At 35.0% G+C, this 14,396-nt stretch overlaps 1 protein-coding gene across 1 annotated transcript; it reads left to right on the top strand.

Annotated features, from left to right (window-relative positions):
- The first annotated feature begins 3,797 nt into the window (after positions 1–3,797).
- Positions 3,798–7,439, top strand: LOC114411175 (peroxidase 10-like). The gene is made up of 2 exons (XM_028374931.1): positions 3,798–3,852; positions 7,114–7,439. The coding sequence occupies exons 1-2, from the start codon at positions 3,798–3,800 to the stop codon at positions 7,437–7,439; spliced, it is 381 nt and encodes a 126-aa protein (XP_028230732.1).
- Positions 7,440–14,396: the final 6,957 nt, after the last annotated feature.

The raw sequence follows: 14,396 nt of genomic DNA, 5'->3' as shown, positions 1-14,396 counted from the left end.
AGAACCTCTTTTTAAGCCAGGGCACCTGACTCGATCCCATGTTTTACTAAAGTGGAATAAAAAAAACCTGTGTGAATCAAGACTCACCATGGGTGAAATGGATGAATGCATGAAGAAATGCTTATGGCACAGATGCATTTTACGGACACGAGAGCCCGAAAGATTATCTCTTTTTTAAATACAGCATTTGGGCAGCACAGCGCCCCATGCATGCATTTAAGAAGGTGACATGGACCTTCTGACTTCTCGTGCAAATGAGGGGATCAACATACAACGCGTGCATGATGACATGATGCAGATGCGAAAAAGTGTAACAGGGGGATGTACACAGCATGGCAATATCCATAAATAATCATACAGCAAAGGTGTACATGACATTTAAGTTATGGCAGTATGTAAAAGGCACACAGCATGTTTGCTTCGTGCCCCTATTTTAGGGATCTAAACGGGAGGAACTAAAAGGCTTTTAGTGATAATTCCCAAGGCCATCATATCTCTCTTGATGGTTTCTAGAGTGTTGGATCGAGTGGCCTCAGAATAATTAAGAAGGGGGGGTTGAATTAATTATTCCTAAACCTTTACTAATTAAAAATTTACTCTTCTAAGGCTTTTACTATGTTGTTAAGAGAATAAGGAGTAGAAGAGAAACTTAACCAAAAGTAAAAGCGGAAATTAAAATGCACAGCGGAAAGTAAAAGAGTAGGGAAGAAGGAGACAAACACATAAGAGTTTTTATACTGGTTCGGCAACAACCAATGCCTACATCCAGTCCCCAAGCGACCTATGGTCCTTGAGATTTCTTTCAACCTTGTAAAAATCCTTTTACAAGCTAAGATCCACAAGGGATGTACCCTCCCTTGTTCTCTTTGAAACCCTAATGGATGTACCCTCCACTAGAACTGATCCTCAAGAGATGTACCCTCAGTTGTTCTCAGTCAAACCCAAGTAGATGTACCCTCTACTTGTACCCCAAGGATGTATCCTCCAATGTGTTAAGACAAAGATCTCAGGCGGTTAAACCTTTGATACTTTCTGAATGGGGATACAAAAGAATTCTCAGGCGGTTAGTCCTCTGAAAACTTTTGTATAAGGGAAAGGGAAGAATCAAAAGTATTCTCAGACTATGTCGTTTTGAATTCTTTGACAAGGGAGAAGGGAGACACAAAAGAATTCAGGCGGTTAGTCCTTTGTTCTTTTGGAAAAGAGAGAAGAGAGACACAAAAAGAATTCAGGCGGTTAGTCCTTGGCAAATTCTTTTTGGCTAAGGGAGAAGGGAATGAAAAAGATGAATAGCACGAGTTTTTGAACAAAGAACTTTTCTTGGAAGAGAAAGTTTTGAACAAAAACTTTTAGAAAGATGAAGAGAAGATGAAACAGAAAAACTGTTGAAAGAGATGAAAGAAAATATTGAAAGATGATTGAAAGAAATGATTGAGATGAATTTCAATTGTTTCATGCCAAGGTCACATATTTATAGTTTCTTAATGACTCAAGTCAAAACTTGTAACTCTTGGCAATTCCTTTAAAACTAATCACTTAAAAAGATATGACTTTTGAAAGAATCTTCAGAAACAAGTCACTTGAATAAATGTGACTTTTGGAAATGAATTTTTCAAAAACAGTCACTGGTAATCGATTACCATAAAGGTGTAATCGATTACATATCAACAGATGTGACTCTTCATTTTGAATTTTGAAAATCTTAACATTTTAAAAACACTGGTAATCGATTACATGATTATGGTAATCGATTACAGCTTTGTAAATCAATTTGAAAAATAATGTTGGCTACTAGTAATCGATTACTACCTTCTGGTAATCGATTACCAGAGAGTAAAACTCTTTGGTAAAAGATTTTGTGAAAACTTCATGTGCTACTCAATGTTTTGAAAAACTTTTTAATACTTATCTTGATCGAGTCTTCTCTTGATTCTTGAATCTTGAGTCTTGAATCTTGATCTTGATTCTTGAAACTTGATTCTTGAATCTTGAAACTTGAAACATGATTCTTGAATCTTTGCTTGAAACTTTGCTTAACTCTTGATTCTTTGGCATCATCAAAATAACCTTGGAATGCATTGCTTCCACGGGTGCGTCTTCCATGGGAAGAAAATGTGCGGAGTCTCCATCAACGTTTATTTGAGGAAAACGTCAGAAAAACCGAAACGTGTGGTCTACAAACTTTAAGTGTGAAAGGTTCGGGAGTTGTTTTTACGCACGGGGAAGGTATTGGCACCCCACGCATCTGTCATAAAGGACGGAAGCCTTTAATCAAATGTGCAATATCATGTCTTCAATTTGTTTTATTTTCCCTTTTTTATGTTTTTTTTTGCGTTTTTATGCTTTTTATGTTTTTAATTTTGGTGTGGTCAACAAGGGTGTTTCCCTCGCTCCTACGTATCCTCAATTGCGATGAGGAAATCAGACCTACGTAGTTCTTTCAAAACTAAATGTTGGTTAAGTTGTTTTTCATCTTTTTTCGCAAGATAGATTTTAACCGAACAAAAAATCATTTAAGGAGTTGGACCATTAAATGATCTTTTGATTCTTTTGAAAGGAGAGAAACATTAAGGCATTGGACTATTAATGATCTCTTGATTGCGAAATTGATTTTGAAAAGAGAGAAACGTTAAGGCGTTGGACCATTAACGATCTCTTGGGGTGGTCAACAAAAGTGAGGCTTTTGCTCCTACGTATCCTCAATTGCAATGAGGAAATCAGACCTACGTAGTTCTTACAGAAACGGTAAAGTTACATGTTGATTTTATGCTTTTGAACGATCCATGCTAACCAATAAAAGCAAAGAGGACTGTTTAAGGCGTTGGACCTTAAAACGGTTTATTAGTGATTTTTGCAGACAAAGCTTGATTTGTGAGTAGATTTTAGCCTAGTTTCACTTTGGTTATTAGTCAATTCATTCAAGGAAACTTCCAAAGAAAAAATGTTCGATTGATTATTTTATTCAAAGATATTTTTGATTATTTTATTATTATTTTGCTTTTATTGGTTTAACCGAGGTTACATCGTGAACGATCGATTAGATTTTGCTTTCACAGTGATTAAACGACATTACAACACAAATGATCACTTGAAATTCATTTTATCATTTATTAGGTGAGAAACGACTTAAATAAACGGTTAAAAGCTTGTTAAAAGGGGTACGGAAAATAAACGTAATGAAAGTAAAAGTACACAAAATAAGTAGGGACCACTAAGGGTGCATAGAATGAATTGAAAGATTCAATTTCGGGAACTTACCAGTTGAAGAGTGAAGAACGACAAAGAACGAATGAAGAACGGTGGAGAACGATAAAGAACGGTGAACAATCTCCACGAAATCGCTTACGGAAACGTCTCGAAAGTGTTACGGAAGCACCTCGGCTTGGATTTTTTTTACAGAAACAATTTTTCTCACTAATTTCGAGAGATTTCTAAATACCAGAAGGGTTGAACCCATTTGCTCTGCCCTACTTCCCCTATTTATAGAAGAAAAGAGGGAGGTGGTTGCCGCCCAGCTCGCCCAGGCGAGCTAGGTTTCTTCCACCAGAAGGCACCGCCTTCTTTTGGAACCCTCGGGAAGGCCCAAGTGGGTCTGATTGCTATTTGCACCCTGCTTTTCACTAAGTACACCCCCTCTTGGTGTTTTTTTATTGGTTTCTTTCCGAAACGTTGCAGAACTTTACGGATTATGCAACGACACCTGTTTTCCTTCAGGAATGTTGCGAACTTTTACGGATTATGCAACAATGCTCGTTTTCCTTTCGGTAATGTTGTGAAACTTTATGGATTACGCAACGATGCTTGTTTCGAGGGTTCCGAAAGGAGCAAACAAGGTTCAAGGACCGACCGCAAGTACTCCCGGACGAAATTAGGGTATGACAGAGGGTGTAACATTCCATTTTTCGTAAAATAAATTTTAAAAAATTATTTAAAAATAAATAATTTTAAAAAAATGATGAGATTTTTTATAATCAAATAAATAAGGAAATTAAAAAAAATTCGTTTATAAAATAATGGTTTGAAAAAAAAATTAAAAAAAGATATTTTATTTATTCATTTGATACAAAATAAAATAGAATTCTTGTTTATAAAATAATAAAAATAAAGAAAAATAGAGTAAATAATAGGTTGTGAGTACCCTAGCTATAAATAGAGTATGTTAGGTCAGTTTTTCAGATTCACGATACATCTTTACGCTTCATCTTCCTCTCAATTTCGTTTTCCTTTTTTTCTCTCCCAAAACCCCCTTTTTTGCCACATATACCCAAACCTGTCTCAGTAAAATGATGATCCCAAACTCGTTCAACATTGGATCATCATCAAATTTGAGCACCATGTTCGGAACTCATTTTTGAACACCCTCAGTGTTGGAATTTAAAAAAACATGTCTGAGGTGAGAGAAATATTGTTTGAATCATAGTTTTCTTTTTCTCGCATACACCCAAACATGTTCTAGTAAAACTATGATCATGTACTCGTTAACCATTGGATCATCGTGACATTTAAACATCAGGTTGGCAATTTGTGGTCGCACACCTCCACCGTTGGAATTTGCGAAATAATTTCCAGAGAGAGAGAAACGTCCCTCGCATGGAGACAGTAAAATGGAGGCTTCAATCCCTTCCCTTTCACTCTAACACTTGGAAACCCTAATAGAGCAGCTAGAGAAAAAGTTTGAGGAATCTTAGATAACTGCTAGAGATGCCACTATCACTACCAGAATACACACGTGAGCCCGCTTAGAGGTAAGAGATGAGTTTATCGCAATTGGGGTTAGAATGAACATATGTAGGAATCCTTAGGGAATCAAATTGGGATTTATTTTGGGATGTTTATTGAATTATAAATTTTCCTTTATGATTATATATACGATATTGTTGTGTTTGACGGACCAATTGATGTCCTGATGCGAATTGGTTGATAAAATTGAATGCTCTTGGTGTTTTCGTGTTTTTAACCTAGGATTTTGATTCATTGATTTTGATATGATTGTGGGAAATTGTTTGAGGGGTTTTACTTCCCATGTTGTGAGAAAGATTTTTGTATAAATTATTTGTAATTAGGACAAGATTTGCTAGATTGGCATGATAAATTATTATATTGAGATTATGAAATTGTGATTAAAATTGTGCCTAAGTGGTAAATTGAATATGTGATGAATTGTGAGATAACATGCTGCTTTGAGATCATAACATTGTTATTGGGATTGAGTATAAGTGCAAAGTTAAACATGCATTGATTTGTGAGATGAACATAAACATGTGATGGTGGATTGTGACGTTGTGATATGTTAAAATTGTTTATCATGAGATTTGGTTGTGAATAAGTGTGTGATTAACACTTGGTGTGACAATACATGTGTTATGAGTTGTGAATTATACAATAACCCGACTAGTGTTTACCTAGAGAAAAGTGTTTATGCGCAGTGTTAAAGGAAAAGTGTAGGATTCCTAATTAGGAACCTAAAGTGTTAAATTGTAGCGCAATGTGTTAAACGTGTTTGAAACATGAGTATGAGGTCGGGGGTATTGTATAATTAATGAGCAGTGTCTGCATGCAAAAATTGTTTTAGAGGTTAGACCTGAATCAGGAAGGTGAGGCCCTAATGGATTCTTCGGAGTCTAGGCCTTGGGGTTAAAGGCACTCGGTTTGAGTGCTACTTTAAGCCTATGTTGATCCCATATGGTTGGAGCATTCTCGCAAAATAGAGTGACCCTGACTGGTAACCTTATGATTTTACTTAGTGAGAGTGACCTGACATACCCATTGTGTTGTGTGTCTTGTTATGTACTCCTAAGCGCCCCAGGGTGGTTTTTCACTGACATGGTACCACATTGCATATAGGCTTCAGTCTTAGTATAATTGTTGCATAACACTTGCTAATTGTTTATTATGAAATTGATGAGTGTTATTACGTCTTGACCCGAGTGTGTGATTCATGTGTAATGTGATTGGTGATTAAAAAATGAATTTTAAATGATAAAGTGGTGAAATGACGTGGATTATATTAAGTTGAGCTATGTTATAAATGTTTTCATAATTTATTTTGATTACGTCTTTGTTTATTTGTACTTTTTTAGAAATGTGATAACTAACTCCCTATGTGCTATCTATGTTTGGATCCTGTGATGATCTCGAACCTTGTGTACATGGGAGCAGATGACTAGGTGGATGACTTTAAAGAACCTCGTGCTAAAGAACATTGTGATACAATACTCTGATAGGATGTGACATTGGAGCATAGGTTTCTATATTAATTGTATGAAGTCTTGGACAACCTTGTTTTGAGCCGAGATGATTTTATTATTTATTTGGACACATTCTATTATGATGTTAGAAAAGTGAATGTGAACCTTTTACCCTTTTGAAATGTTTTTATTTAAATGTGTTTTAAAAAAATTTAATTAATTTTGCACTCTTATTCCTTTTATTAGTAGTACATATATGTGTGGGGTAGAGGATGTCACAGAGGGTTCATGTTTCTTCAGCGTTGATGCAGCTACTGTCAAATCATTGTACAACGAGTCAGAGATTTGTCCTCTCCTTCCTTTCCCCCACTCAAACTTGAATAGGAAAAGGGCAACATAACTTTGTTCAAAGCTAATATAACATATTAGATAAAATTTGTTTTAAAATCTCTTTTTTTTTCAAAATTGATCTTGGTTTTTATATTTAAAAAATAATAATTTTGGTCATTGTATTCTTTTTACTTAATGAATTTCGTTCCTCTTTATAAGACTTAAGATATTATGGTGAAAGGCAAAATGAATGATTATTAAAAATAAAACGATGAAAATCATCATTTATATTATTATAAAAACCGTCCAACTGATTATTCACGTGTTGATATTCGGTGCAGTGCAAGCCCACCTTTTTTTCACTGTCTCTTTTACTTTCAGTCTGCTGGTGCTGGAGTTGCACCAATGGAGCGTGCAATGCATGTGGGTGCTGCCTAGTTTTTAAAATATAATAACTAAAACAAATTTTATCCAAAAATTGAGGGACTTTAATCACATCATATTAAAACATGTATCATGAGGCCAAAGTTAATGTACATGATAACCATCACATCAAGTGTACAAAACTCACATTATTTTTATGTGATCAATGCAGGAGCACACACAATAGGATATGCTAGGTGCTTCACACTCAAGCAAAGGCTCTTCAACTGTAAGGGCACTGGAAAACCGGATCCATCATTAGATGCTTCACTTTTACAACATTTACAGAAATTATGTCCAGATAACAACAGTTCTAACCCCAATTTGGCTCCCTTGGATCCTGTCACCACATACACATTTGATAGCATGTATTACAAAAACCTAGTGAAGAACTTAGGATTACTACCAACTGATAAGGCTCTTGTGAGTGATGGTACAACTGCTTCATTGGTGTACAAGTATAGCCAGTGGTCTGTTTTACTTTTACAAGGACTTTGATGCATCTTTTGAGAAGATAGGAAGTATAGGAGTACTTACAGGACAACATGGGGAGATAAGGAAAAATTACAAGGTGATCAACTAGAAATACATTTTCATGTGCTCTAATACTTTACCAAAATCTAGATATGTGTGAATGCGTTATAGATAAATAGATAGATAAATGAGTATCTTAGGTGTTGGAATACAAATGTGAGGTGAAGTTTTACATTGGGTAGGAATGAGAAGGTTGAGAACCATATGAGTGTGGATAAGACTCATAAACCTGAGCCTTAAGGTTTTGGGTTAAGGTGTGGTGTCAAGTTCACTTATATGGTTGCCCATGACCCATTAGTGTAAATTTTCCCGATATTTACCTCCTCGATTTCCCAAAAATTAGTATCAGAGTCGATAGGTTGACTTGATGTTGGCTCAAATGAGTAAGATGACAATGACGGATTCATGGACATGGAGATCCCTTGTATCGAAAGTCTTCCTACCAGGTGAGTCCATGCATAAAGGTCATTCTTGACTATTATTCAAAATTTCTAATAATGTATGAATACTGGATCTTTTGAGACAATTATAGATCCTGGGAGGCAATTCTAATTGGTCAATAAAAATGGATTTCAATGCTATTTATTTTTTCTTTTTCCTTAGTTTTTCCTTAGCCAATATATCATCAAAAGTCAAAAGGGGCAAAGTAACTTTGTGTTGATTGTTTTCTAAATTAAAGTTATCTTCTTCTGCGTGTAAAAAGGGAATAAATCAATCAATCAAATTCCGGGAGGCTTCATAAAGCGCTTCCTTAGGAGTTAAACTTCCATTTGTCCATATCTTGAGAAAGAGTGGTCAAGGTCGTACCCGAATCAAATAAACATTAAAAATGCAATATCTAGGAAGTGATCCTAGGTCGTCTCCCAACGAGCAATGGTCAACCAAACGTTCATAACAAATAGTGATAAAATAATAACGAATTGGAGGGGTGTTTGTTTTTGTAAATTAAACAGCAAGCAAATTTTAATTAGAAAATAACAGAATTAAAACATGTTGTTCCCTCTTGATTCACAAGCAAGTCTCTTATCGTAGGTTACAAAGATTTATCCCTAATCAGTTCAACCACTTAATCCAACCCTAAATTAAATTACTAAGCAAAAATTAACATAAGGTTGTCATTATGTGATTAAGTAACACATACACCAATTAATCATGAACGAAACTGATCATTAAGCATGAACATAAATTAAGCGCAGAGACAATTAATCAAGCACTAAGCATGCATGGATTAATAGCAACAAATACAAAGCAATTGGTGAAGAGGAAAAACTGATCAGAATTCAATAGTAATAACAAAACCTAAAAGAGAGTTGTGCTTGATCCTCAAGAGAAAACAACGCTGGAGACTTAGCCTTCCATTAATCAGCAGAAAACAAAACTCCATTTATCAAAGTCGCCATTGTCTTCATCATCATCTAAAGCATCTCTCACAATTATGGTAGACTCTTTAGCAATATTAGCTGTTTTTTCTTTTTTCAGCATTCAATTTGGCATGCAATTTCCTTTCAACAGGGTCATTTGAAAGCACAAATTTTGATTGGAGTGAAACTTTTGCACCTAGACCAAGCCTGCAAAGTCGTGTGGTGGTACAATATAAGCAATAATGTTATGGTTCATGGAAAACAAATAGGAACATCATATAGATTTGTTAAAGACAAATGAACATATTGATGGTGGCAGATATACTGACCCAAAAGGTCGACCCTTTAAATCCACATTTGTTCTAACATTATCTGCATTGCTCATATTATTTACCCATAACTCAGCCTACTAATCAGAATGGTTGACATTTAGACGCTGGTAGCACCAAATTCATAATATTTTAACATACATCAAGTTGAGTAAATGCTTCCAAAAGATGGAAACCACTTCATATAATATGCTTCGGTCTTTAAGCAAGCTACTTTACTAACTAGTTACAACAAACTTAGTAAACACATTTAATAAAATGTTCCTTATTGTTAGTGTAAGGTAATAGTTTGTATAAATGCATATAAATACCACAAAAAATAGTTTACCATCCACTTGACAATCATAAAATACATAATCCCTACTCTCGGCACAACCAGAGGGGTAAAAAAATGTCTACCAATTTCAATGCCTTGTCCAACTTAACAATTTAGGGAAAACCAGTTTTCTTTTTTGTTTCCATGACCCTCATTTCAAGCTCTTTGTGCCCTGATAAATTGGAGAGAATGGTTAATACACACTCATGCCAATATATTCTAAATATCTGACAACATAATATGATCCATAAAGGAATTGCATACAAGACTTATGTTTTCTATTCTAACAATAAATTATATATTCCCTGATTAAACCAGGTCTTAAATTTTATAATTTCAATAACTAGTGGGCAACTTAGTGCACAAGACTCCCGCGTAGTGAGATGTGGGAAGGGTAAGGGTAAATCTATGTAACCTTACACTTACAAGTAGGGAGGTTGTTTTCAGGATATGAAGTTGTGAGCTCCTTGTCACAAGACAACCTTGTAATTATGGGGGAAAGCGTTTAGATTTTTCAAAAAGTAAAATTTATTATGTTTGAATGAAATATTTGAGACAACCTCTTAATGTTATGAAATGTTCTTTTTTCACAAGTAAATAGCAATAAAATCTAACTATAAAATATTTTTGGTGCTTTAGCTTCACACAAAAATATCACAAAAGTACATTAAAGAATCATTCTGCAAGTTAGAAAAAAACACATCAAGAATATCTATCTCAAGATATCTATCTATCTATCAGAGCTCCTGGTCTGGGGGACTTCTGTTTGGCATGCATACTCACATGGAAGCAAGATTGAACACAATACAGAGAGCATCTGAGGTATGGTGGAAGGAGTACAAAGAGGAATGGCGGATTGAAGTTAAAAGGAACTCTAAGAATCATATTGCAAACTACAAGAAGCCTAAATGAAAAAGATTGAATATCGCTTGGGAGAACTTGATGCTTTTATTTGAGAAGGAAGTTAGTGGGATAAATTCACCTAACAAATCAGTAAATGAAAGACCTAAAACCAGGACTGAAGAGGAAGAACACCCTAAGTTTCAAACCCAAGAGAAAATCATCAGAGAAAGCTCAAGATACCATTGTTCGGTGGGAAAGATTCTTTCAGATAGGTCAAAAGAGTGGAGCGGTACTTTGATCTCAAGGTAGTCCTAGATAATTAGATGTTGAGTGTAACATCCCAATTTTCCATGTGTGTGGTAGATAGTGTTATTGCTTTTTTGTGTGATTGAGTAGTGTTTTTAGACTATTGGAGTGGTAGAAAATGAGATGTTACCCATAGGATACCTAAGCATGGTTAAACTTTGAAGTTTTTAACCTAAAGCCTAGAAAGAATAAGAATAATTCAGAGAAAATTCTTTGGTCAAATAATGGTCAACTCATTAATGGTCGAGATTTTAATAATTTGATTTTGTTTTGGAAATAGAAATTAGAAGCTTGAAAGAAAATTAGTAATTAATGTAAGTAGGGTTAGAAATTAAGTAAGGATAATTAAGGTTGCTTAATGGTGATCTAGTTTTCATAGAATTAGAAAAGGGGTAATTAAGTCATAAGAGTTTAAAGTGGAATGCATTTTTCGTAAATGACTATACAACTAGTTTAAAAATAAAATTTTAGTTTAATTAGTTGGTGATTAATTAAAGTGTCTAATTTTATGATGTAAAATAATTAAAATAAGTTAGAGTTGTAACACCCTGAAATATTACAACTCAAATTGACAGAGAAAACTCTATGTTGTGTCATCTATGCGTGTATGAATTTAATTTTAGTAGTTATATGTTTTTAATAATATAATTTTGTGTTGTGTATATATGTATGTGATTGGTTTAGTAAAACTTGGCAGAGAAATAGAAATTGTCTGAGCTAGATTTCCATCTATGCAAGAATTACTCTGTGCATTGAGTCGTAATGTAATTTGTCTTTGTATAAGATTTACTCTGAGTACACGTATTACTAAGAAGGTTACTAGTTTTGGTAAAAAAAAGTAAGAATACCTAATTTTGGAAAAACTCTACTTTAGCCTTTTTAAGTAAAAATTTCAAAAGTGAAGCACACTACATTTGATAGTGATGTACACGTTTTCCATGGCTGAGCAAGGGTCATTCATGAGTCAAAATTGAGTGATTAAGATTGGCCAACAACACCTTAATCCAATGGACCATACTCTAAGCTTCTTCTATAAGTTCATTTTGACTCCAACGCTCACCATTCATGCTCATTCTTCCTCTTCTTCACAAGCTGGTCAAGAGGGAAGGAGAGACCATTTCCATTCTTCTTCCAAGCTTTACCAAGTGTTCTTGAGTCCTTCTTCATAAAGCTTAGGTAGATGACCTCCATTTTCAACTCTAAGCTTGATTTTCACCTCATTTTCTTGCTTTATTCTCACTTCTATTTCAAAATCTTATTTTTGCACTCTTGAAGGTTGAAAACTTGAATCTAAACTCCGCCATTCTTCCTTCTAAATTTTATGGAGACTACAAGAGGTAAAGGGGATCTCTTCAACTCTTGAACCCTGTGTTTGTTGTTAAACTTCCTTGAACATGTTGTTTTGAAATTTTCATACTTGCTGCCCTGTTCTGGATCTGTGTGCTGATCTATTTTCCTTGAGTTTTTATGCCAAAAGTGAGTTCTTTGAGTGTTAAAACATGGGGTTAGCCTTAAATTTCACTTAAATCGAAGTTTTCTAGAAAGAGTTATGAATAAAACAAGTTTTAGAATATTTTGCCGCATAAAATCTGTGACAAAAATAATCTGGCAGTGAGAGTTGTATGGACTAGTTTTACTAAAGTGTTGACCTAAAAAACAAGTTTATTAGGTGTGAAAATGTAGAGTAGTATATAAGATTTGTGAAAAACCAATTCCTAGAGCACCGAGAGAACTGAGAATAAGTTAGGAGCAAAACTTTGTAAAACTGAATGATGGAGTGATTTTAGACATTAGACGGTTTAACGTTGGAAACCATGTATCTAGATAAAGTTACCTTAGAATTATTTATTTTTGGAACTATTGATTTAATTGTTATATGATGTCTGAGATAAACTGCAAACTCTGATAACTAATCCGTGCTCTAAAATTGTGATGATTTTCCTGTTGATACATTTTCTAAAAATCCTAATATATATATATATATATATGTGTGTGTGTGTGTGTGTGTGTGTGCGTGTGTGTGTGTGTGTGTGTGTGTGTGTGTGTGTGTGTGTGTGTGTGTGTATGTATACTGTCATTTTATCTATACGCGTTGTGGTTCGGGTCTGGGGGTGTCTGACCCTCAGCAAATTGTTTTTGCTATGATTTTTGGATGATCATATTTCAATCATTATGTTGTCCGCGAATAGACTTGTTCTTTTTATTACTCGAGAGATTAAGATTGATTACCTGAGAGTTGTACATGTGTTTGATCCTCGCCTTGATTTCTTATTGTGTGAATGTTTGATTGTGTTTCTTGTATATGGCAAGAGGGCTACACACACAACGCAACGGCAAGGGCGAGAGGGCCAAAGGAAGAGTAAGGAAATGGAGGTTCTATGCCATCTGTGAATGGTGAGGTTGTGTTAAGAAAGTGGATGATGGACAAAGATACACTGGGGTGTAGTGGGCAGAGAGGTTCACAGGGCCTATGGGAATTAGTGAGTGGTGACTACCCATCATTTGGTGCACTCATCTAGCGCGAGGAAGTCCACATGCCTCACTTTGCTATTCGTGACAGGCATTGAGACTATACTTTTTGAGTTGGTGTACGATGTATTCGTATGTGGCAGTCACTCCCAATTGTCATCCACATGAGCATCGATTATGTAAGATCATCATCACCAGGGAGGCTTGGTGGCAGTGATTGGGCCCTATTATGAAATAAGTGGGATAGTCATGTGCTTAGGATGCAAGAGTGTTGTTTGCTTACATGACCACACACATTGATTAAATAAATTGTATGCTATGGTGTTGTTTGTTATGTTTGAGGAGCAGAAGACTCACCCATACAACCAACAACTTTTAGGGTCAAGAGATGTTGAGGGAGTCGCACCCTCTACAAGCTTGAAATAGTAGGCAAACAGAAAGAGTGTGGCCGTGTTGGGAGACACACGTGTCACACTCTAGTGCACACGGTGCTAGTAGATAGACTAGATGACACGCCTATCACTATCGATCATCGTCAATCTTGCTACATTCCTTGGGGATTTACATCTCGCCAGCAACTAGAGTGGTTTGAAGACATCAATTTTTATCTGGGTATGGAAGTATCTCAAAATGCTCAAGAATTTTAAGTGACCCAATGAAGTTTGATGCGAGAAGTAATGTTCTAAGTTGGAGATTCGAATCAATATGTCCTTTAGGACTTTTATATTAGTAATTTAATTATATACGGGTTGAATTGAGTTTTGGTCGGATCCAAAACTCCAAACTCATCACTCAATTCAATTTTAATTGAATTTATGAAACTAAAATAAATCCAATTCAATTACCCAATCCAACCCACAAAAATTTAATTGAATTGGATTAGCTTAGACAGATTAGTAAGTTGGGTTCAATCTCCTTACACCCCTAATATTTCCTTCTCTTATCTCGTATCTTCATACTCAAGAATAGATTAACCAACTCTTACCTAGTAGACCGGTAATCCTTTGAACTTGACTAAATCAAAACTTTCCTTTCAAAAATTAAGATAACCTTGCATTAAGCACAAATTAATGTCTAGTTTTCAAACAATTAATCATAAACAACTATTGAGCCTTGATTAAAAAATCAATTCTTTTAAAATTAAATCTACTATAATCTAAAATACCGTGGGTACAGAGTAAAATTACAGTTGATAGTCTATTTATAATACATCATGACTCTACTGAAATCCCCTTTGCTTATGTAGATTCACATGGACATAATTTATGCTTAAGATTACATAAACCGTCTTTGGCAT

The sequence above is a fragment of the Glycine soja genome, chromosome 5 (genome assembly GCF_004193775.1).
Source record: "Glycine soja cultivar W05 chromosome 5, ASM419377v2, whole genome shotgun sequence".
NCBI lineage: Eukaryota > Viridiplantae > Streptophyta > Magnoliopsida > Fabales > Fabaceae > Glycine > Glycine soja.
This window is presented reverse-complemented; position numbering and strand designations above follow the sequence as displayed.